The sequence below is a fragment of the Sceloporus occidentalis genome, unplaced genomic scaffold (assembly GCF_023333645.1).
Source record: "Sceloporus occidentalis isolate IW3139 unplaced genomic scaffold, rSceOcc1.0.p SCAF_12, whole genome shotgun sequence".
NCBI lineage: Eukaryota > Metazoa > Chordata > Lepidosauria > Squamata > Phrynosomatidae > Sceloporus > Sceloporus occidentalis.
In genome coordinates this window covers 2,276,804-2,299,684 of record NW_028316992.1, presented here as the reverse complement: position 1 = coordinate 2,299,684, position 22,881 = coordinate 2,276,804, and the positions used below count along the sequence as shown (strand labels likewise).

Sequence of the window (22,881 nt, the reverse complement as noted above, 5' to 3'; positions counted from 1 at the left end):
ATCATGGTGTTTCCATTCCTAGGATTATTTTTAAATGTCATAGAGAGGAGAAGCAATAACTTAATTGCTGAGAGAAAGAAAGCTGTCAGTTCTGTTGAGAGTGTGAAGCACCTTGTAGTTGCCATTTTTTAATCTATCTTCTGAAATGAATTGTGATATAAATATCAATAATAATACAGATTTTCCAACTTTAAACATAGCATTGATCAATGTCAATTGTTTTATTAACCTTTATTTATAAAGCTCTGTAAATTTACACAGCGTTGTACATACAGTCTTTTTAATTAGACGGTTCCCTGCCCTCAGGCTTACAATCTAAAAAGACACCACACAAAAGGAGAAGGGAGTAGTGGTGGGGAAAGGGATGAGGTCCAGCAGTTCCTCTCTACCTCCAAGGCCTGGACCAAGGCAGATGGACTGGAGGGAGGGCTTGGCTTCATAATGGATGGTTAATCTTCATCCAGGGAGGCAAGCAACAATTATGCAAGGCCTGGGAACGCTTCTCTGAACAGGACGGTCTTCAACTCCGTTTTGAAGCTGATTAAAGAAGTGATGGCTCTTGCTTGCGGGGGGAGAAGGTTCCAGGAGTGAGGGGCAGCGAGTGAAAAGGGGCTAATCTGAGATGGGGCAGAGGAAATCCTGGGCTGGGACAGTAGACCTTGACTACCAGAATGGAGGGCCCGAGTGGGAATGTGAGGAGAAAGAAGGTCTGATAAGTAAGGAGGAGCCAGCCCATGGATAGCAGGAGCTTATACTGAATGCAGAAAGGGAGGGGGAGCCAGTGAAGGGATGCCAGCAAAGGAGAGATATGGTCAGAGCGCTGGGCGGATGTGATAATGCGTGCAGCTGAATGCTGGACAGAAATTAAAGGACGGAGATGAGAAAGAGGAAGCCCTGCCAGAAGGATGTTACAGTAATCAAGTCGTGAGATCACTAAGGCATGGACCAGGATCTTGGCAGTAGAGTTGGAAAGAAATGGTCGGATTTTGGCAATATTGTACAAAAGGAATCTACAAGCCTTGGTTGTGGTCTGGATTTGAGGGATACACGACAGAGAAGAGTCAAAGATAAAACCAAGACTGTGGGCTTGCTGGACTGGTTGAATAGAAGTGTTGTTCACAGAGACAGAAAAGGAGTGTGGAAGGGTGTACTTAGGAGGAAAGACAAGAAGCTCCGTCTTGGACATGTTGAGCTTCAAACGCCGATGGTGCATCCACTGCGAGATAGCTGTGAGACAAGACGAAACTTGCTGTTCAAACCTTGGAGAAAGGTCAGGGGTGGAAAGATACAACTGGCTGTCGTCGGTGTACAGATGGTAGGAAAAACCAAAAGAGCTAATGAGTTTACCTAAGGACAGTGTGTAGAGAGAAAACAGAAGGGGACCCAGAACAGAGGAACTCCAACAGATAAGGGAACAGAGGATGAAGTTTGACCACCTGTGACCACAGCAAAAGATCGTCCTGACAAATAAGATCTAAACCAGTCAAGAACTGAGTCTGAGAACCCAAGGTCAGAAAGTATATCAACTAGAAGACAGTGATCAACGGTGTCAAAGGCTGCTGACAAATCAAGAAGGATGAGAACAGAGTAAAGGCCATTAGCCTTGGCCCGTTAAGGTCATTCGAGATCTTAGTCAGAGCTGTCTCTGTGGAATGCCTTGGGCGGAAACCAGACTGAAAGGGATCAAGAATGGAGTTGGCTTCAAGAAACTCAAGACGGCAAGAATAAACAACCCGTTCCAAACCTTAGAAAGAAAGGGAAGAAGAAAAATCGGACGATAGCTAGACAAAGAGGAGGGGTCAAGAGAAGGTTTTTTCAGAATTGGGGAAATGAGAGCATGTTTGAAGTCTGACAGGAAGGAGCCTGTAGAGAGAGAGAGATTGAAGATATGGAGAAGTGAAGGCAGAAAAGAAGGAGCGATAGAGATTAGAAGAGGAGTAGAAATTGGGTCAAGAGAGCAAGTTGCAGGTTTGGAAGAGTTCAGAAGTGAAGAGAGTTCATCCAAAGAGGCAGGAGGAAACGCAGAAAATTTTTTAGGCAAGGGCGATAGAAGATTATGAGCAGAAGAAGAATCAGGAGGGACTATCTCAGAGCAAATAGTGGTAATCTTAGAGATGAAATAATTAGCAAAGTCATTAGGAGAGAATGATGAAGAGACAGGAGGAGAGGGAGGTTTAAGCAAAGTGTTGAAGGTGGAGAACAATTGCTGCGGGCGCCTCTCATTGGCGGAGATCAATGATTGGCAGAGATCAATGATTGTTTTCTGTAATAATTTCCCAACAATATTCATTCTGCTTCGTACTGAAGCGTGTGTATTAAACATGGGGTTTAAATCATTTTTTTTTTTTTAAATCACTCTGATTTTTAAAGGTTTGATTTCTAACACACAGGATTCTTATATGTTCATACATTATATTAATAATAAGGTCCAGACAGTGGTGTATTTTTAAAAAACAGCAGCACTGGTATGATAGTAAAATTCAATGAAAGCCCGATTATTTGGAGAAGCAGAAAACAAAGTAATGTAGCTTTGAGCACAAGTGAGGCAGAATTTGCAGCATTGAATGAAATAGTCAATGACGTTCAATGGATCAAACAATTGTTGAATGATTTGAATGAAAGTTATAGAACACCAGTTGAAATCCAGGAAGATTCACAATCTTGCATAGCAATGGCAGAAACTGAGAATTTGAAAAACAGAACAAAGTATGTTGGAGTGAGATATCAAAATGTGCGTGATATGGTACAAAAAGGAGAAATAGAATTGAGATACATTGAGTCACAACATAACATAGCTGATTTATTCACAAAAGCACTAACAACAGAAAAGCATGAAAGGTTTACACACTTAGTTGGCATGACAGTGTAAGCAACATACATTTTTTTCATTTCGGAGGGGCTTGTCAGGAAATGGAGCATGGGACATGCAGTAATTGAAATGAAAAGATGTATGTGAGAAGCAAAGGGAAAGAAATTTTTTCTAATTAAGAAAGGTTTTAGTATAGCAAGGCTTGTATAAAGAAAATCACAGGTGCAAAGATAGTTAAAGCAATAAGACTTGGAAATCAAGGTCACTTAAGAATAAACATTGATAACACCTGAAACATGTCTCAAGGGCAAGACCATCATAGTCAGGGGTTGGACTTAGGTCTGGGGAGAGTAAAGTCAACCAATCAATGTGAAAGTACACACCCAGTGGGTGGCAACTAACAATAACAATAATTGCCAGTCTTGTCCATGTGTTTGTTGGGGTTGGTGGATTGGTAAACTGAGGGAATTTTGAAGCGTTACAGGGCTTAGACAATGTGTTGCAAAGTTGTTTGTTATTTTATTAGTTGTACTTAACCAGGTAGCAGAATAAAGTAGTATTCTTGTTTAGACTACAAACTGTGTGTTTTCTTGACTGCTGGAAGCAGTGCCAAGCAGTGGGAACAAGGACCAACGAATCCTGAGATGGAGATATCCGGATAAGTGAGAGAGAGCTTGAAGAGGTTTGTCAGGACCTTCAGCATCTACTCTGCAACTCTGCTACATTAGCAACACAACAACCACTGACCAAAACTGGTCGGTTCAGCTTTACCAAGTTGATGTGGAGTTACAGCCTGAGGTTATGTGCAACAACTCCCATCATCCCTGACAAGGCTTTCATCTGACTTTGGCCCTGTCTTTAGTTGGGGTTGTTTTGTTTTGTTGTGTGTTGGGGCAATTTGTAATCACACTGTGCTGTCTACCAATAACAGTAATATGTCACAGATGGCGTAGTTCAACTGTAGTGTACACATTAAGCACACCAGGGAATTAAGCCCTGTTGAATACAGTGACACTTATTTCTGAATAAACATACATAAGTTTGAACTGTTGGTTATGAACATGTATTTTTAAAAATGAAGGTTCAGTTCCCATGTTGTCCATAATGAAGAGCTAATTCACACTTTGCCCTTAAATAGCAATTTACACTTATGAATTTGGGCCCCAGACATTGAATTGTGCTGCAGAGAGGCACTCTGTGGCTCAGAATTTTCTCACAATGCATTCTTTGTCTTTTATCTTTGGGACAGATAGGAAAGCTATCCTATAGGGTTTGAACCAATTTATAAGATCAGTAAGCAAAGGGATTTTGTACCACTTTTGAGACTAATTGAAAGAAAAAAGCTGGTAGCATGTGTTTTCATAGACTTTTTACTTCCTCAGTTGCATAAAATGCCTGGTCCAGGGACAGACCTATATAAGCAGGCTATGTGTGATCATAGCAGTAGAAATACAGTACAAAAGTTGTGATTATGGAAATGAAGTGACAATTTCATGGTTCCTGGAAGATGAGTCAGGAGGAAGTATATTGTCTAAAGCCAACTAGATAACCATATGAATGGTAGTGGGAGTATTGGAGTGTAGTGTGGGAACCAGAAGGGAGATATATACTGGTCAAGAGAGTCCTCATGAGACTGGGAGGAGGGGGGTTAGCTAGAGTTATAATATGTGTAGTGTGCCAGGAAACAATGGTTTCTTTTCAGCCCATTATTTATGGGCTGGAGTTTGTGGATATATTCCAGTTCTTCTATTTCTCTTTCCAATCATCCTCAGTAGTAGTAATAGTAGTAGTTGTTGTTGTTCAAAGACCACTTTTCTGAGGTCCAAGATGGAATGCCCAGGAGCTCTGAAGGTTCTGCAACAGTTTTTTGCATATTTCCACTCCCAATGTCTGATTTATGTCCATTTATCCTGTGGTGCAAAGACTGGCCTGTTTGCCCAATGTAGCTTCCTATGGCCACCATTCCTCAGAAGGAATTGCCAATGTTGCATATCTCCAGTTCTCACTGTAAGAATATTTACCATCTTAACCTACTAGGGTGTTTTCATAATCAATTTCTGTAGCCCTTCCATTGTTGTGATGGTTTGTAAAATAGTGAAAGACTTGTTGCATTCTTTCATATGATAAAAAGTTGATTAATAATTGAATCTTAAGTTACATAAAAAAGCAGGTGATAAGAAATACAGATGTTCAGGTTGTAGGAAATGAAGCATTTCATGCTGTCCTGCAGCCTGTTTTACTAAATGTTCATAACATATACTGTTGCTTTGGTTTTACAGCCAGCAGATTTAGGTGCTGTAAATCAGCATGAAAGATGTTTTAACCCTTCAATTTAACATCTGTCACTGCACTATTTCATCTCGTTTTGATAATGCACAAAACATTCTAGCTGGAAATTAAGCTTTAAAAGACTTGGGTTTTTTTAATTACACATTATCTGTTGTTGGCTGCATTGATTAGTGCTTAATTGAATGGATACAGGCCATGTAGATCTAGAGAAATATGGTTAGCAACGAAAACACTAAACTTGGTATGTTTGAATGTTAGAGAGTCAGTAACTGCAGCTTTCTTTTATTTCTTTTTTCTGTCCTACAGTCTTGTTACAGCTGGCCAGTGAAGCTTTACCAAATGACATGACCTTATCTCTTGCCTACCTACTTGCACTACCACAGGTATGTTAACTGCTGGTATATTATTTTCTGTTCTAATCTCTCACATGCTTAGTTTCCATCTGAATCATCTCCCTGAACTCAGCATGCATGCTTCAGCTCAACAGTTGATTTTCCTGTACTACTGTGTTTTGATTGAGGTTTGATACTTTGGAAAGGGATTGGTGAGGGAACAAACAATACTTTTAAAAAAATGCTCAGCCTTTTCAATCTGCCAATCCTTCCAGTTCAGTTAACAGGCACATTGAACGGTCAGTTTCTGTTGGAGAAGAGGATTACAATTTTTGAAGCCATGATACTGTACGATTCCAGCAAAATTTGTACATTCCAAGTTCATCTTGTAATACAGAACACTTTCCATCTCTTCTGAAATTAGCATTGATCTCTTTTTAAACTTTGTGTTATAAGTTTGTCTCTTTGAACCAATCCAAATCTTGCGAGCCAATTAATATTACTGTACATTATATTAGCTAACAATTTTCTTCTAAAAAAAATAATCAAAGAGAATCTGAATACTTCTACAAAAATCCACTGAGTGGAACATAAAAGAATATTAGGTACAGGGGCCATCTGGTAAGAAGCATGTTTACCTACCAGACTGTCTACTGTGTCTGGGGTATGGTTTGGTTGGTTCTTTGGGTTTTGGGGGGAAACATTTCTATCTTTTGCATCCTTCTGATGCAAAAGCACCACACAGGGTGCCTTACAACATTTAGACATTTTCGTTTTGTAAAATAACAACATAAAATATTAAATAAAGGCATTAGTAGTTAGAACCAAAACATTAAAAAAAATTGCCACATACAACAAAACCCAAATAATCTCCAGTACAGTAGGAACAAAAACCTCTGCCTCTTCTCTAGAAAAAGATTTTGCAACTCATTGCTGATTGTGTTGAGATTGTATTGAGATTATCCTTATTATATAGAAATGTGTTTTAGATTTGGGTGATTGGGTATGTGCATCTGTTTATCTGAATGTTTGAAATGTCACAAGTCTGAAACAGTTCTTGTCATTTTTATTATCAACTTGTTTATTAACTTTATCAACTTATTTATTATCAACTTAGATTCAGAGGGACACAGATAGTGTGTCTACAAAAACTGATAAATGCCTTCCCATTCTTTTCATGGGAGAGGAAAAGGTATAGTTTTGACTAGCAGCAATAGGAATGTCCAGATGCTTCTGCCTCTGCATCTATATGCACCACAATAGCATACACCTCTTGTATATTCTGTTACTTTGGTACCAACTGAGCTGGAATAAAATTATTCAGCATGATACAGTAATTCCCGCAGCTAATCTTCTGTCACCTCACAAATTTCTTGCCTAGAGAAACCTGTATAAAATACACACTTTTTATTAATGCCCCCCCCGCCAAAGTGTGTGTGTATAAGAAAACAGATCATTTATTTCACCTACCCTCAAAGTAATAGAACACTTCTCTTCATGTCCTCTACAATTGGCTTATTTTTGTCCAGATTTCTTAACTAAGGCCACATCTATGCTGTATGTCAAGTTCAGAATATTTGTCCCCAATAAACATGGGGCTAGGCTCTTTTAAAAACCTAAATTGTAAGAACTGCTCTTGCACCCAAAGTTCTCTGCACTTCCTTTCCTGGAGCTGAGCAAGGCTGGTCCATTTAAAATGGCATGTGCTGTTCATCTGTCATTAAATAGTATCAGTTTCCTTTATTAAGTTACTAATGGTTCCCTTATTTATTTATTTTTACAAAAAATCAGAATTGAAATATGCACGACAGAAAACACCTTGTGTCCATCTGTCAAATATAACCCTTTTGTTTGTATAATCGCCTTATACTGTATCTTTAAGATTCATCTAGGAGGAAGAATACAGACAAACAGAGAAAAACGTTTTAGGCATTTGTTGATATCTGGTTATAGCCAATGGGATGAACTAAGATTTAGATTTCTGAATCAAGATTGAGGTTCAGATCTGAATTGATTGGGCTAAAACACGTGTTAGGATTGTAACTAAATCATTTAATCAATACAGTGCTCTGCTATCAATGTTTCATAGTCTGCATCTGAAATGCTTCCACATCTCAAATAACTTACTGCAACAAAAAGCACAGAGAAGGTACAGTAAGAAAAACATGTTGGTGAAGGAACTTGATAGGTAATTATGTCAGGGCCTCTTAGGCTGCATGTACACTGCAGAAATAATCCAGTTTGACACCTCTTTAACTGTTGTGGCTCAATGCTTTGGAATTCTGGGGTTTGTAGTTTTGTGAGATATTTAGTCTTTTCTATCAGAGATCTCTGGTGCCGTTACAAACTACAAGTCCCAGGATTCCAAAGGATGGAGCCATGACGGTTAAAGTGTGGTCAGACTGGATTATTTCTGCAGTGCACATGCAGCCTAAGTCATCTCATTGACATCTCATCATACATATTAATCATATTATATTAGACGTACATTCTTTTGATCATTGCTATGAATCTAATATAATAATATTTACTTTTGATGATCAGCAAAACTGAAATATACCGAACAGACCCTTGCTATCTTTTCTTAATATCCATTTGGTACCAGATAGTGGCATCAGAAAAGTTATCCCATGTGAAATTGATGTCTAGGGATAGAGATTTTCTTTAGTTATTGGAAGACTTTAGAGGGACATGGGGTGGGAGTGGGTTGGATAAGCACCTTTTATAGTACAACCCTAGAGCATGCCATTCGCCAATATACTGTATATACTATAAGTCTAGAAATGTAGGTCAAAAAATTGTCCCAAAAACCTGAGTTGACTTATCCACGGGGTCATGTAAATTCTGTATCTTAACTTATTTAAAAGAAGGAACCATTCCCTGGTGAAAAGCAAGAGTATAATCTGGAAGCACTGACCCCCTCTATTCTCTCATCCATCCAGTCTTAAGAGTAGGTACAAAGAGTTATGTCTGTTGGGATTTGTAAATTCTTTGACATAGTTTTGCTTTGCTTCATCCTTTATTTAGATCCTTTGCTACATGCCCCTAGGTTTTACCCTCAACTTATCCACAGGTCATAGCAAAATCCATAATTTTTGTCCCAAAACGTGCCCTTGACTTACACATGAGGTTGATGTATAGTCGTGTATATACGATATTTTGTATTTAAAGTCATGTGGTTAGAGAATAGAATAGAGCAGCACGTAAGGTACTGTGGATGTAAATTGTGATGAGAAGATTCCCCCACTCCAAGCTTCTATAACACAAGGAGATGTGCTCTAAAAAGTTTGCATGCCACATCCAGTTTTCCATTGAGCAGAGTATATGTGTTTGGCACCAGTTTCTCCATATCATCATTCAAGAGCAGCCACTGAACTAAAGAGATGGCATGCTTGCCATTGTAACATTGGTGTAGCTAAGTTAATTCTTTCCTGTTTCCTTCTAGGTGGTTGATGCCAACAAGTGCTTTGAAAAACAGGCTCCTTCTGCTTTATCTCTCCAGCTGGCAAGTTATTACTATAGCCTACAGATCTATGCTCGCTTGGCACCATGTTTCAAGGACGAATGCCACCCCCTCTACAGGGTCAGTTTCCAAAATTATTTTTTTCCCTACATTAATATGCAACATAAAAACTATGCAATAAATCCAGGACATAAGTTAAGCCTGGTTCAGGAGCACTAGCTTATTCCAGCCAAGCTGCATGTCATAATTTTATCTAGTGTTCTTTTTTTTAAAAAAGGAAAACTACTTAATGCAATGTTTGCCAAAAGGGATTATGTGCTTCTAATGAATATTAACTAGCAGTTATAGTTTTGTTTTTGTTTTTTTAAAATCTTCTCCATTTTAAAATGATAGTCACGAGCTTTGCATTATTTTACTGTGCAGTGTATTTACTATTTCCTGAGGTTGAAAGGTAGTCAATAGAAAATCAAAGGGTCTGATGTTAATCAGGAATATTAGAGCCTTTTCAGTTTAATTTCTGTGCCAGGTCAATGAGAAAATACGTTTATTAAATATAGAATTATTAAAAAAACACAGAAGCATAACATTATACTTATAAAGCATCAGCAAGCTGGAGCTTGCAACGTCTGAATAAGGTAATGTGTGGTTTACCAGTTTAGCCCAGTGCTTTCCTACCAGGTATGAGGCCCTGTCTAAACCTGTGCTGCCGCTAAACATGAAGGCTTTGACAAATCTCACCATTATTCCCAAGACTGATGGTTTTCTGAGATATGTGGGATGCCAGCAACTGGGACTGAAGGACAAAAGTCTTCTTCTTTTTTTCTCCTTATCAAATTGCACTGCATTGCCATAGGATGAAGACCACTAATTTAGTGAACTTTTATAAAGTATTAAACAAATGCCCAGAGGATAGGTTTGTCAAAGACTATTAACTGTTATAGCCAAAAAGAACTTCCATATTCAGGGGCATTATGCCTTTGAATGTAGAAGGAATCAATGGATGGGGGATTTTGCCTTCATATGTTACTTGTGAATGTTTTGGAAATCCGCTTCCAAAAAAGCTTTCTACCCAGTGATGAAAACAGGATGTTGGTCTTTAGATGGATCATTTGTTATTTAACCCCCCTCCCCCAGACTTTTCTCATGTTTGTCTTAAGAGTTTTACAATGCATAATAAGTAGGTGGAGGAATTCTATCCAAAGTTTCAGATGTCCCAAATGGTTTCTTTTTAATCCATGACAAGTTTGTCCTAGAGATAATAAGTGGCTACATTGTTCCTTCGCTTGATTCTTGAATATGTTCCAAACATTAATTGCTTGCTCAAGTGCACCGTTTTAACTCTCCTGCTGTATTCTTTAAAAATGAATTCTTTGAATCATTACTTAATGTATGAAAAAATTAATGTGGGGTGGCAATGTTGTTTGTCCTATTATTTTAGACAGGCATTTTGTGAACTGTAAGAAAAACCAAAAATAAATTGTTCTAGAAGTGTGTCTTAGAGTACATAATGTTAATTTGCTACTTTATTTGTTAATTATATTTATAAGCTGGCTTCCCAATAACTAGGACTCAAAGCTGTTAAGAATAAAATTAATGAAACAGTACCACTTAAAAACATAAACAAATTACCCGTAATGAAAAGAAACATATTTAAAAGCAGTTAAAAACAAATAAATTAAAACAAAATAAGGGAAAAGGCAGGAGCTGCCTGGATTAAAAGTCACTTTCTCAGCAGCTCTGCCTAACTGCCCAAGTCTTGCTTGAATAAAGTAAGTGAAATTGGAAGTTTGCATATCATTTAGCAGCTCTGGGGAAAGGTTTTGGGTGTAAATGAGTGCACAAGGTAAGGATTCAGTAACCCACCCTTCTTTTGTATCTCTTCAGTAGCTGATGTCCTGTGTTCTGATGTGCGGTTATGCTGACATTATGGATGCTTTTGCATTACACAGTAATAGTGCTGTGGTTCCAATTTAGCTATTATGGTTCCGTCCTCTGGAATCCTAGGATTTGCAGTTTCAGAAGGGGCATTTAACATTCTCAACTAGAGAGCTCTAGTGACTCCCAAAATACTCATCCAGGATTGCCTAGGATGCATCCACACAGCAGTTAAAATGCAATAATAGTGCTATGATTTTGTAATAGGCATGGGCTTCCCAGTTTGGCAAACTAGCAGAACAGCAATGATTAGTATACGAAGCAGTCATATGTGGTTAGCCTTTGAGTCAGCCAGGTTGTAAGATTGGGTGTATGTGAATTTTTTCCTGCAGTTCAGTTATGTCACTTCGTTAAATGGAGATCAGGCCATTCACTCCTAAGGTAGTATGAGATTGTGAAGAGGAACCTGTGATATTCTGTGGGATAACGGTGCAAATACAGTTTGACACCACTTTGAATGATGTCCATCCTATGGAATCCTGGGATCTATAGTTTTATTAGGTCCTAAAAAGTGCTGGTGCCTCACAAAACTACACATCCCAGGATTCTGTAGGATGGCACTATGCCAGTTAAAGTGGTGTCAAACTACATAATTTCTACAATGTGAATGCAGACTACTGTGAATTCTGTTTGTTGATCTGTTATTGGCAAAAATAAATAAATAATGGAAGCACTGATAATAATTAGCTATCCTGTTAGTCCTTAACTTTTGCAGGGTTTAGGGGAGCAGGATTCCTGAAAAAGTGGAAAAATTCAAATATAGGACTGATGATGATGATGATGATGATGATGATGATGATGATGATGATGATTACCTGAGGGGACACTTCTCTAGGCATTTGTAGATCCTCCAACATGATTCTATGGTCAACTCACAGTGCAAGTTGACTATAAAATCATGCTGGAGGATCTAGAGAGAACATTTTTTTTGGTCATGTATAGGAAAGCAGCAGAAACAGTGACAAATAAAGTAATCTGTGAATAATCACATCCACAAAAGCTTAACCTGCAAATGTGAAAGGATGATGGTAGTTAAATGTAGCTCTTCAGCTAACATTTAATATTTGCTTTTAGAGATTAATTTTGTTTGCAAAATATGCAGTTTTTCCTCAGTATTTAAATTGTAAGATTCTACTATATGTAACCTTGTATATCCCTAATAACCTAATTTTGCAACATTGTGCTAATGCCAACATGCAAAAGGTCTCTTAAAACGTACATTAATACTCTTCTATTTTGGTTTCTAATAAGAAATATACCTCAAATTTGTTAATAAGTTCCCCAGTGGGTAAGCTGACTTTTCATTAATGAAATCTGCCTGGCCCTTTGAAAATTGCCATCTCCAAGGGTTTTGTTTTGTTTGTTTGTTTGTTTTTTTTACAGTTAAATGAAATATTTTTCTATAAATGTGTATACCATATTTCATTATGATCTGTAAATCTTTAAGGCCAGTATTACTCAACAAATATATATAAGTTCTTATTCTGCGTTTATCCTTCTTTAAAATAGCTATTATAAAAGCTTTGAGAAACTGTTTTGGAGAGTATTAATAAGTGTTTAAAATAGTTGACCAAAAGAAATTAAATGTAGGGTCAGGGACACTTCTCTTCACTGAAATAAAAGTCACTCATTTGTACTGGTTTATTACCACTGGAGGTTTGGACCACTAAATTTAAAGAGGACAGCTTCCCCCCTCCAAAAGAACTAATTTAGTTCCCATGTAGCTAATTAATTTCTTTTCTCCATCTTGCTATAATTTGCATCCCTTCTTTGTCCTTGTCATTAATTTTTATTCATCTGCCTAAGAAGGATTTGTCAGAACTCAAAGCAATTAAATTATAAGTTCCTCCTGAGAAAAATAAGGCACCTCCAGACATTATTTCGAGTGGGTTGGAAGACACATACTAATACCTGAGTTCTTTCTTATCTGTATATTTAGAGTATTATCACAAATGTGCTATTATTCCATTTTGAAGAGATACCTTAGGGATTGTTTATCTCTTTCTGTCAAAATGTGTGATATAAAACAAATATTGAGTTAAACCATCTTCGCTAATAAAGAAGAAATATCTCTCCTTTTGTTAATACTGATAAATATCTTTGGGTAAAATAGTTCTGTAATTAGTGTCCTGGAATTAATTAGACTTTGCTATATAAACTTCTTGTTCAGCAACTCCAATCATAATTTCATTTTGTAGCCTCTTAACATTCTTTCACTATGTCTATTGAACTTACAGATAGCTGACACACATATTATAAAATTAGATGCCCCCTTTCACATTGCCCAGTGAGGATGACCAGTTTGGGAGAAATATGAAAGCTTCAAAATGCTTCAGAGATAAGACATTATAAAAAAAAATGTGCTATGAGACTTTAGAAACTTTAGGACAGGTGGGGAAATGCTGTCACTTCACCATCCTTAAGAGCTTAGGGCATAGGCTGGACAAAAAGAATCCAGATTTACACCTTTACATGAACATCCAAACACCCAGAACACCATCTTATTCTGAGTAGAGTAGGAATGTTCAGCTAGTCATGTTAGGGCTTATTTTCTTTCTCGCCTCTCTTGAATATGACATAAGACAGTTTTATAATTTTATAACTACTCCTAAATAACATCTGAAGGAGGGTGTCTTCATGTACAAGGTATCCTTTTGCTATTGAAAGATTACTTGCTTAGAATAAAAACTTTGTCTTAAGATCTCCTCTTTCTCACATTCTTCATGTGCCTATATGCATGCATGTGTGCATAGGATTCCCAGATCTCACAGGAGAAAGAGAAGTCTCTGCAGAGTCAGAAGGGTGGGGGCGGGGGGCCGTGCAAGTTAAAGCTCAGGTAACTTCGCACAAGTTTACTGAGTCAAGAGGAATGGATTAGTGGATAATGGTCAATAAAATTCAGGGGGTTCCTTCTCCTACTCAAGAAGAGCAGATGGGGATAGAGCCTGTTACACATACACACTCAGATTTCACTTGTGGGATATAAAAAAGCATCCCTATAAGTAAGCCTACATAAATTAAAGCTAAAGGTAAAAAAAGGTAATTTTTTTCCTTTGCTGAGATTGTCTAGTCGTGACTGAATGTAGGGGGAGGTGTTCATCTCTGTTACTAAGCCAAAGAGCCAACATTGTTAAAGACAACTCTGTGATCACATGGCCAGCATGCATAGAATGCTGTTACCTTCCCACCAAAGTGGTACCTATTTATCTACTTGCACTTTTACATGCTTTTGAACTGCCAGGTTGGCAGAAGCTGGGACTAGTGATGGGAGCTCACTCCGTCCTGTAACACCTGGGCCTTGAACTGCCCACCTGCCAGTCTTGCAGTCATCAAAATCAGCATCTTAACCATTGAATCACTATGTCCCATATCTACATAAATTACAAGGCTGCAAATAAATACCTAATCAAGCAAGCAAATACTTAGCTATCTGCAGAATAGGAGTCAGGGGCAGAGGGATGGAGTGAAGCCATACAAATTAGAGGGGCCCAGTGGTCCTGAAGAGAAGGCCTGAGGCCTGACATGCATGCTTTTATCTATCTTGGTAGTATCATCATTTGGCAATTGTTATTGGCACCGCAATAAGTTGTGAATTTCAAAGAAAATAAAAAAGAAATACAAAATTTCAAATCTTGTGTAAAGACTTTGTGGCTCACCTGGAGCAGAAAATTACAACTGGGTGGGCCAAGAAAGAAAGCCAGACTTTTGAAGAGTCACCACTGCAGCTGCAAGTGAAGTAAGCTGACTGTGGAGTAGAGAAGGAAAGCCACTTCCCCTCCAGATGAGCCAGGCTCCAACTACTGAAGACCCCTCCCCATTCCCACTACCCATGGCACCTGCCCCATCTGCTAGGCTGCCTTCTTTTGCTGGGAAATGCAAAAGGTCTAGGAGGCCCCCTGGATAACAGGGCTCCAAAGCCTCTTCCCAGCACACAAGAAATCAGGGTGGGAGGATAGTGTGAGAAGAGCCATTTCTTCCCTTCTGCACACACCCAAAGACACTTTTCCTGCACTTTTCAAAGCTACCAACTTGGCCCAGAGGCATTTTTCTGCCCCTCAAATACCCACTGGTGGTCTCCACCCACTGCATAGATCTCTTGCTGGTGAACAACTGGAGGTCCATTTGGGAAAAAATAACTAGAGCAGAAAACCACTCTTTAACATCCTGGAGGGATTGATAATTTCACCCCTCCAACAGGAGCCTCTTCTGTTCCCATTCTTGGTGCAGAACACTCTCTCCAGCCCACTCAGTTGCCTGAATGAAATTTATTCTAATATTCAAGTGCAAGTTTGTTTTAAAAGAAAGACCACTGAAGCCCCAGAGCAATTCTTCTTGGCCGATCTGCAATGGGAGTGATGGACATGATGATAATACAGAGATGCATCAAAATTATCCATGCCCACCAGAAGCTTACTGGAAGGAGAAATAGCCAGAATAGTGATTCAAGCAGACGTGCATTAAGTAACCACCTCTATTCTTGACTGGAAGCTGTAGTAAGGCTATTTGTGTGCTGGATCTTGACTCTCTGGTAATACTGTCAGTCTGTTAAATTGGTGGATAAGTTGGACTGTGAAGGCAGAGCAATTATATAATCAAGGGGGTAAAGGCTTCTCTGCAAAATATGTTGTTGCTGTTGTATGCTTTCAAGACATTTCTGATTTACAGTGATCCTAAGACAAACTTATTATGGGGGTTTCTTGCAAAAATCTTTCAGTGGAGTTTGCCTTCCTCTATAGTTGAGAGTCTGACTTAGTCAAATACACCCAGTGAGCTTCCATGGCTGAGCAGTGATTCAAACCCTGGTCTCCAGAATCATAGTGGAACACTCAAAACACTACATACTTTGCTGGCTTTCCCTGTAAAGTATAGAGAAAGTTTTTTACCTCCTGCTAGAAGAAGGGAAAGACAGTGGAGGAAAAATGTTAGTGGGTTGATCCGTGTTCAGACATGTTCATTTGGACCATTAGAAGACAGCTGTTTTCCGTTCATCCCCATGGCTTCCCCTTCAATTCAACCACATAGAAGTTGGTAAAATGTGGTGCAGGTCTGTGAAGAGTCCCTAAAGATCCAGTAGAGGCACCTTGTGTAGCAAGAGTGCCAAAGAGAGATCTTGGGTAGAAGAAGGTGACAGAGGGTTAGAAAGAAACCTATGTCCTGAATTAAAACTTGGTTCTAAGGTGGGTTTTCCCCCCAGATTTTTTGCCAAATGCTGAAAATCCAAAGAGAATTAGAATGTGAGTTGGGCTTGACAGTTGTATATTCCAATGCATCTTGATTTTATTCCACAGGCTGACCCCAAAGAATTAATACAGATGGTCACAAAACACATTTCCCAATCCAACACTGTTGACTGGCCTGATGAAATAGCAACTCTGATCAAACACCTCCAGTACTACAATGAGCGACTCTTGGACTTCACTCAGGCTCAGATTCTTCAGGGACTTGGCAAAGGGGTGGATGTCCAGAGGTTTACAGCAGATAGTCAGTACAAGAAGGAGACCATATTAGGTTTGGCAGAGTAAGTAACAGCCTGCTGTCCTTATTTTTTGTTTTCTAACTTGACATATTTAAAATGCAAACCAGGGCAATATATTTTTGACAGCACTGACCTTTAGAAAGACTTCATCCCTCGCTTTGCAAGGCAATTGTTAATAGGATATTTTTCTCTCCATGCTTTCTGGTCAGATGAAGTGCTCTGTCCAGCCACATGGATCAATATATGCACAGTATATTATTAGAGCAGGGACTTCAGGAGCTAATTTTATACTTCACTGGAATATGGGTCTTTGGCAAATACACATTTTTAAAAAAATATTTTTGAATAGCCAGTTGCCTCTTCCATATCCCCAGTGTAATGTGAGCGGTCACAGAGACTCATGGGAGTGGTATCAAATATGTATTGCAGTACATATTATTTTTTCAACATAATAATGAATACTATTATTAATTTTATAAATAGTGTGTTCATTGTAATTTATAAAGAATGAGAGAGCCTCATGTAGGTTACAGTCTAAAAATAGACATGAGACAGGGATATATTGGATATTCTTTCTAACATGTTTGTTTAGATCTCCTCTGTGGCCTTTCCTTTATTGGATAATTTTATTAAGCTAGAAGGCAAATGTCTTGGTGGGCATGGAGTATTAAGGTGTCAGCACCTTTCAAATTAAACTAGTGCTTGAGAATATCCACAAGGGGATTCAATTAAAGTTCAGCTGTGACACACAACTTGTGGTGAGGTGCATACACCTCATCTTGGGAATGAATTGAACACGCATCAGGCTATTTTGAGATCATGTCAGGAAGAAGATAAAATAATTGAGTTTGCTTAGGCCATGGTAATGGAGCAGCTAACTCCAAACTCAGTGTGTCATTGCCATGTACATTCCATTCAGTTTTTCATTGCAGAATGATCACAAACAGTTACATCATGGTAGGAAAAATGAACTACCATATTCCTTTTTTGTTTAGCCTTGAGTAGTGTTGCTTCAGTTGCTTACTAGTCAGATATTAAAATATAAAACACTAAGTAGAATGATACATGAAATGTAGAAGCACATAATTGACTTTGCCAGTTGGTTCCAACCAAATAGCATATCGATCATAAACTTTCTTCTGTGGAGTCATTTCTTCATTGGGTGGTGAATGTAGCCTGAAATCTTAGAGAAATGCAGCTAGGCAAAATTGACAGCATTTGGCTAGCAGCACCAATGCTTTAACTCAGTATAAGGCCATATGTTCTTGTCCTTGAATCAAAGAATATTTTGCATTATAAGGTAATTGGTTCATAAATTGTTTAGCTGCAAAACAAGTACTGTAAATAATATTTGGTGATGTTCTCATCCTTAATGAGAAAGAATTTACCCTGCAGATTGTATTCTAGCAACCTGATCAAGCTATTCTTTTGGCACTAAATTTTGTATTTCCTCCTTAACCAGAACACTGGAAGAAAATGTATACAGGATTGCTCTCTCCTTGGCACAGCGTTACAATGTTCCACTTTGGGAAGTTTACATGACACACCTGGAATTTCTTTTCAGTGACAGTGGGTAGGTATAGAGGCATATTCTCCTTCATCTAATTTTACTGATCAGCTTAGGAACTAATTCTGCCATGTCTCATGCTTTTGATTCTTTCTGTACCCCATCCTACCAACTTCTCTGGAACCTACTTGCTAGGCCAAGCAGACTGGTTTCATCCAGAAAACTCAAAGAGAGATGGTATCAGGTTGTGCTTAGACACTCTGCCTTTTATGTCTCTCACTAAACTCCACTTTAATGTTTGTGCCCCTTCCAGGAACCATAGAGTAAAAAAAAAAAACCTTGCAGACAAATTGCCTGGTCTGTTTAGGCTTCACTGCCTTTCTGACATCACCAGCCAATAAAGCAATTTTGTCCCTATTGAATATAATTCTAGCAGCAACTGGACAAGTCAGCTGAATCAACAAGTTGCCAAGCAACCACACAGCTTAACTAAAAGAAGAGTCTGCTGAGCATTAAGCCAATTCTGGAGCAGTAAGGAAACTATTTGTCCAGTACCATTGACATTAGGATAGATATTGACGTTTTTAACCTTGGAGCATGACCAAAGAGATATGTAGAGAACCTGTGGGGCCTAGAAGAGGAAATGGAAGGAGGTGCAAGTAAAATACTAGTAGATCCCTGGGTAGTGATTAGAGAAACCCATGTTTTTCTTCTCGTTAACTGAGAGCTTGAGGAGAACTTTTTAAAAAAATATTCGTTCCACAAATCTCTCTTTCAAAGGGTGATTTCTTCTCTCCCTTTCAGCAACTAGCGAAATATTTTTCACAGATTTCTCTGAATGACAATAAAAGACAAGGCGAATAATTACGCTAATTACTTCGCATTTCAAACTCAATTACCATGTCAAAAGGAAGTTTGGCAGAGGTTTAAAGAACATTCCTATGCTTAAAATACCCTGAAGGCACACACACAAAAGGGAAAAATAAACAGTCCCAACAAGAAATGCTGGAGTTGAGGGGACCCTCAAGGACTATCCAGTCCAACCCCCTTCTGCTATGAAGTAATACATAGGAATACATGGCATACTAGAGGACATGTATTATTATTATTATTATTATTATTATTATTAACCTTTATTTATAAAGCACTGCAAATTTACACAGTGCAGTACATACAATCTTTTTAATCGGACGGTTCCCTGCCCTCACGCTTACAATCTAACGACACAACACAAAAGGAGAAGGGAGTAGTGGTGAGGAAGGGACCTCTCTAGTAGCATGTCCTAGAGGACATGTAGTCTGACCCCTGTTCAACATCAGGATGTCACTGGAAGATGGGACAAACTGAGGGTTTTCTTGGCATAAAGAGGAGTTTTGCCATGGGATGCCTCTCAAGCTGAGAGAGTGTGACCCACCAGGGACGTAGCCAGGATTTTGGGAAGGGGGGGTCAAGACTAAGTGCCACCATTTTGAGAGGCTAAGAGCCCCCCCAAGACACAAAAAGAGGGTCGAGCGTTTACCCTCGACACCTCGATGGCACCACTTTAACTTCCGTTATGGCTTCGTGCTATGGAATCTTGGGATCTGTAGTTTTGAGGACCTGTTGAGTCATCTGTCAGGTTCCGCAACAAACTACAAATTCCAGCATTTCACAACATGGAGCCAAGGGCAGTTAAAGTGGCCAGCTGGATTATTTTTTCAGTGCAGATGCAAACTGAGTCCTTCCTCTGAAGGTGTTTACATCAGATAAATTCATCTCGATCAAGCAAAGTGCAGCTGCTCGAGCAATGAGCAGCAGCCACTCTGTTCATGCTCAGAGGCACTCTGCTCATGCTTTGAGACACTGTATTCCAACTTCTGAGCTGAGTTAAGAACCCAGGCTGCATCCACACATTTCATTCCCACTTCCAAGAGGGATTTTTAATTTTAAGACACACACACACACACACACACACACACACTTTTTAATTCCAATCAATCTATCTATCTATCTATCTATCTATCTATCTATCTACCTACCAACCATAATTTTTAATTCCAAGCCATTATACGTTCCTTTCTTTTTATAATAAACAAACCCCTTTAAGAGAATCCTATTTTGGGAGAAAGGCAGGGTATAAAATCAATCAATAAAAAATTATAGTGCAATAGTCCATCAGTGCATGGCTTGCATTATAAGACTTTATACCTTTATACATTTAAAAACAATTAAAATCACAGTAGGCTCAGAGTGCTATAGAATCATGGAATCATAGAGTTGGAAGAGACCCCAAGAATGGCTATCCAGTCCTACCCCATTCTGCCATGCAGGAACTCCCAGTCAAAGCATCCTCAACAAATTATGTAATGGAGGTGTCTATCTACATTGTAGAAAGATATACTATAGCCTTATTAGACTGCAGTTCCCAGCAGTCTGTGGTGCTCCTCTTTTTGTTGTTGCAAAAATCCAGAAATGACTGTTTTTGAAAACATGAGTCCATTCTCAGGAGAAATGTCCACAGTAGAGTCTGAGTCTCCTTTCTCTGGACTTCTGAAACCTAAATTATCAGCTCAGTGTGCAGAAGCACAACATTATTTTAAAAATATTGTGCATTAAATTACCTTCAGTCTATGTCTATGAGATGCATATGAGACATACATGGATCCCATCTCCCAGTATATCCCATTAGACATACTGTATAAAAATATACCAAACTCTGAAAAACTCCAAAATACATCTAGTCCTCAGCATTTTGGGTAAGGGATATTATTATTATTATTATTATTATTATTATTATTATTGCATGACCTTAGCATCACCATGAGAGAGGTGCAGAGAGAGAGAGTTGGTCATGTCTTGCCTCTGAGGCTGAGAGAATGTGACCCTCACAAAAGAGAATGTGGGAGAATGAGGATCTGCTGAACTTTTCCCCTGCCATTTGCTTCTCCTTTCGTCTCTTGTCCCTTTAGATTGCAAGCCTGAGGGCAGGGAAATATCTAGTAATTTGTAAGCTGCTCTGATAGCCTTTTGGCTGAAGAGCTGGGCATAAATAATAATAATTATTATTATTATTATTATTATTATTATTATTATTATTGGCAAGGAGAGTGCAGAATTTCCAGGAATGAGAGAGTGTGACTTACCCAATGTCACCCTGTGGATTTACATGGCTGAGCTGGGATCCTCCCAGTTCACCATAGAAATTCACTGGCTGACCTTGGGCAAGTCACATCCTCTCAGCTTCAACTCCAACTCCTAGGTATTCCTTCATGGTAGGTTTTATTCATGGCAGAATTCTTGCCATCACACCCTACTCTGCTCCTAATTGAGGATTCCTGCTTGGCAGAAGAGCATTGCCACTTGGCACCCGACCCCTCCCCTTCTCATCTGTGAGGGTCACACTATCTCAGCTTCAGGGGCATCCCATGACAAAACTCCTCTTTATGCCAATAAAACCCTCGGTTTGTCCCATCTTCCAGTGTCATCCTGATGAGACAGTGTGACCCACTTGGCTGTTGATGTTTGTTGCCTTCTGGTGGGCACTCTCAGTGCTTTGGGAGGACCCTGGCAAAACGGGGCAAGAAGGGGGGGTTGTGGGTTTTGTGTGTGTTTAGAGGGCTCTTGCAATGAGGACATGCCAGTGTCTTCCTCTGAGACCCAGAGAGTGTGACTTGCCCAAGGCCTCCCAGAGGGCTCCTATGGCCATCCAAGCCCTGAGCTCCCTTTCCCCATGACCTCTTGGAAACATGGCTGTTGTCGTGTGTTGTGACTTTTAGGACTCTCCTGGCATGCAAGGCTTGTTGGGGGGGGGGGGCAGTGCCTCCCTTTGAGGCTGAGAGTCTGTGCCAGGGATATAAGAAAACAACAACAACAACAATATCTGGGTATTGTAGTTTTGTGAGACATTTAGCCTTCTTTGTCAGAGAGCTCTGGTGGCACAACATACTACAAATCCCAGGAGTTTCCATAGCATTAAAGTATTGTCGAACTGGATTATTTCTGCAGTGTGCAGCCTTATTAGACTGCAGTTCCCAGCAGTCTGTGGTGCTATCAGAGCAGCTTACAAATTGTTAGACATTTCCCTGCCCTCTCTCTCTGCACCTCTCCCATGGTGATGCTAAGAGGTCATGCAATAATAATAATAATAATTGGCACATTCTCTCAGCCTCAGAGGCAGGACATGACAAACCTCTCTCTCCAGCCTTCTCAAGGTGATGCTAAGGCAAACCTACATTTATTTTGCATTGTGTGTGTGTGTGTGTGTGTGTGTATGTACTTGAATTTCTTGGCCTTGGAGAACCCAAATCAATGTCTCCACTGCAAGGTAATCTCCAGATCATAGTGATGTAACTGTATTTCATCAAAGTGATTAGTCATTTTTTTATCATCAAAATACCAGTCTTAATCCAAAAAACTGTGGCCAAGACCTTTCCTACTAAGTTTTGAGATTTCAAGTTCTTCTCTTCTGTGAGAATTTGAATGTCAGAGCATGGCATAAAGGGCAGAAGCCTCACCTTTTGTTATCTTTTGTTTTTCAAAGCAAAGCTGCTGTGATTAAGCAAAGTTGGAGCAAATCACCCTAACAAAGGAAATAGCCTCCAGGATGAATGGTAGCTTTTCTTATATGCAAATATGCAAATAGTGGCCATCGAGAGTCAGATGAAGGATTCTTCTCTCCCCCTCATTTCGAAATGACTAACCATCAAGATTCTTACTCATTGATCGAGAACTGCTCAGAATTTCTCCTCTCTAACATGTTATAGAAATTGTCGAATTAGGCATATTTCTCCTAATTTTCGAATTTTGGAGAATATTCTTTACATCCCTATCCCTGGGTTTTGGATGGAGAGAAATGGTAGCAAAAGACAGAATCAGATGGAGAATAGAGGGCAGAAGTAGAAGGGGCCTAACAGAGGAGAAATGGAGGCAAAACTAACTACACACGAAAAACATTTTATTGGAAACAGTGAAAGTATATTGGGAAGTATATTAGAATCTGTTTTTAAAGGATTTTCTAAAGCTTTTCTTTGTTGTTGTTGATGTTGATGTTGACTGCCTTCAAGTCAACCCCAACTTATGGTGACCCTATGG

The 22,881-nt window shown here is 39.1% G+C and overlaps 1 protein-coding gene across 1 annotated transcript in view; it reads left to right on the top strand.

Moving 5' to 3' along the window:
- NBAS (NBAS subunit of NRZ tethering complex) overlaps positions 1 to 22,881 on the top strand; it is a 217,437-nt gene that overhangs the window by 143,764 nt on the left and 50,792 nt on the right. The window contains exons 39-42 of the mRNA XM_089478023.1: positions 5,405 to 5,481; positions 8,876 to 9,013; positions 16,117 to 16,346; positions 17,767 to 17,877. Of these exons, the coding sequence (XP_089334149.1) occupies positions 5,405 to 5,481; positions 8,876 to 9,013; positions 16,117 to 16,346; positions 17,767 to 17,877 (556 nt within the window). The remainder of the gene's footprint in view (positions 1 to 5,404; positions 5,482 to 8,875; positions 9,014 to 16,116; positions 16,347 to 17,766; positions 17,878 to 22,881) is intronic.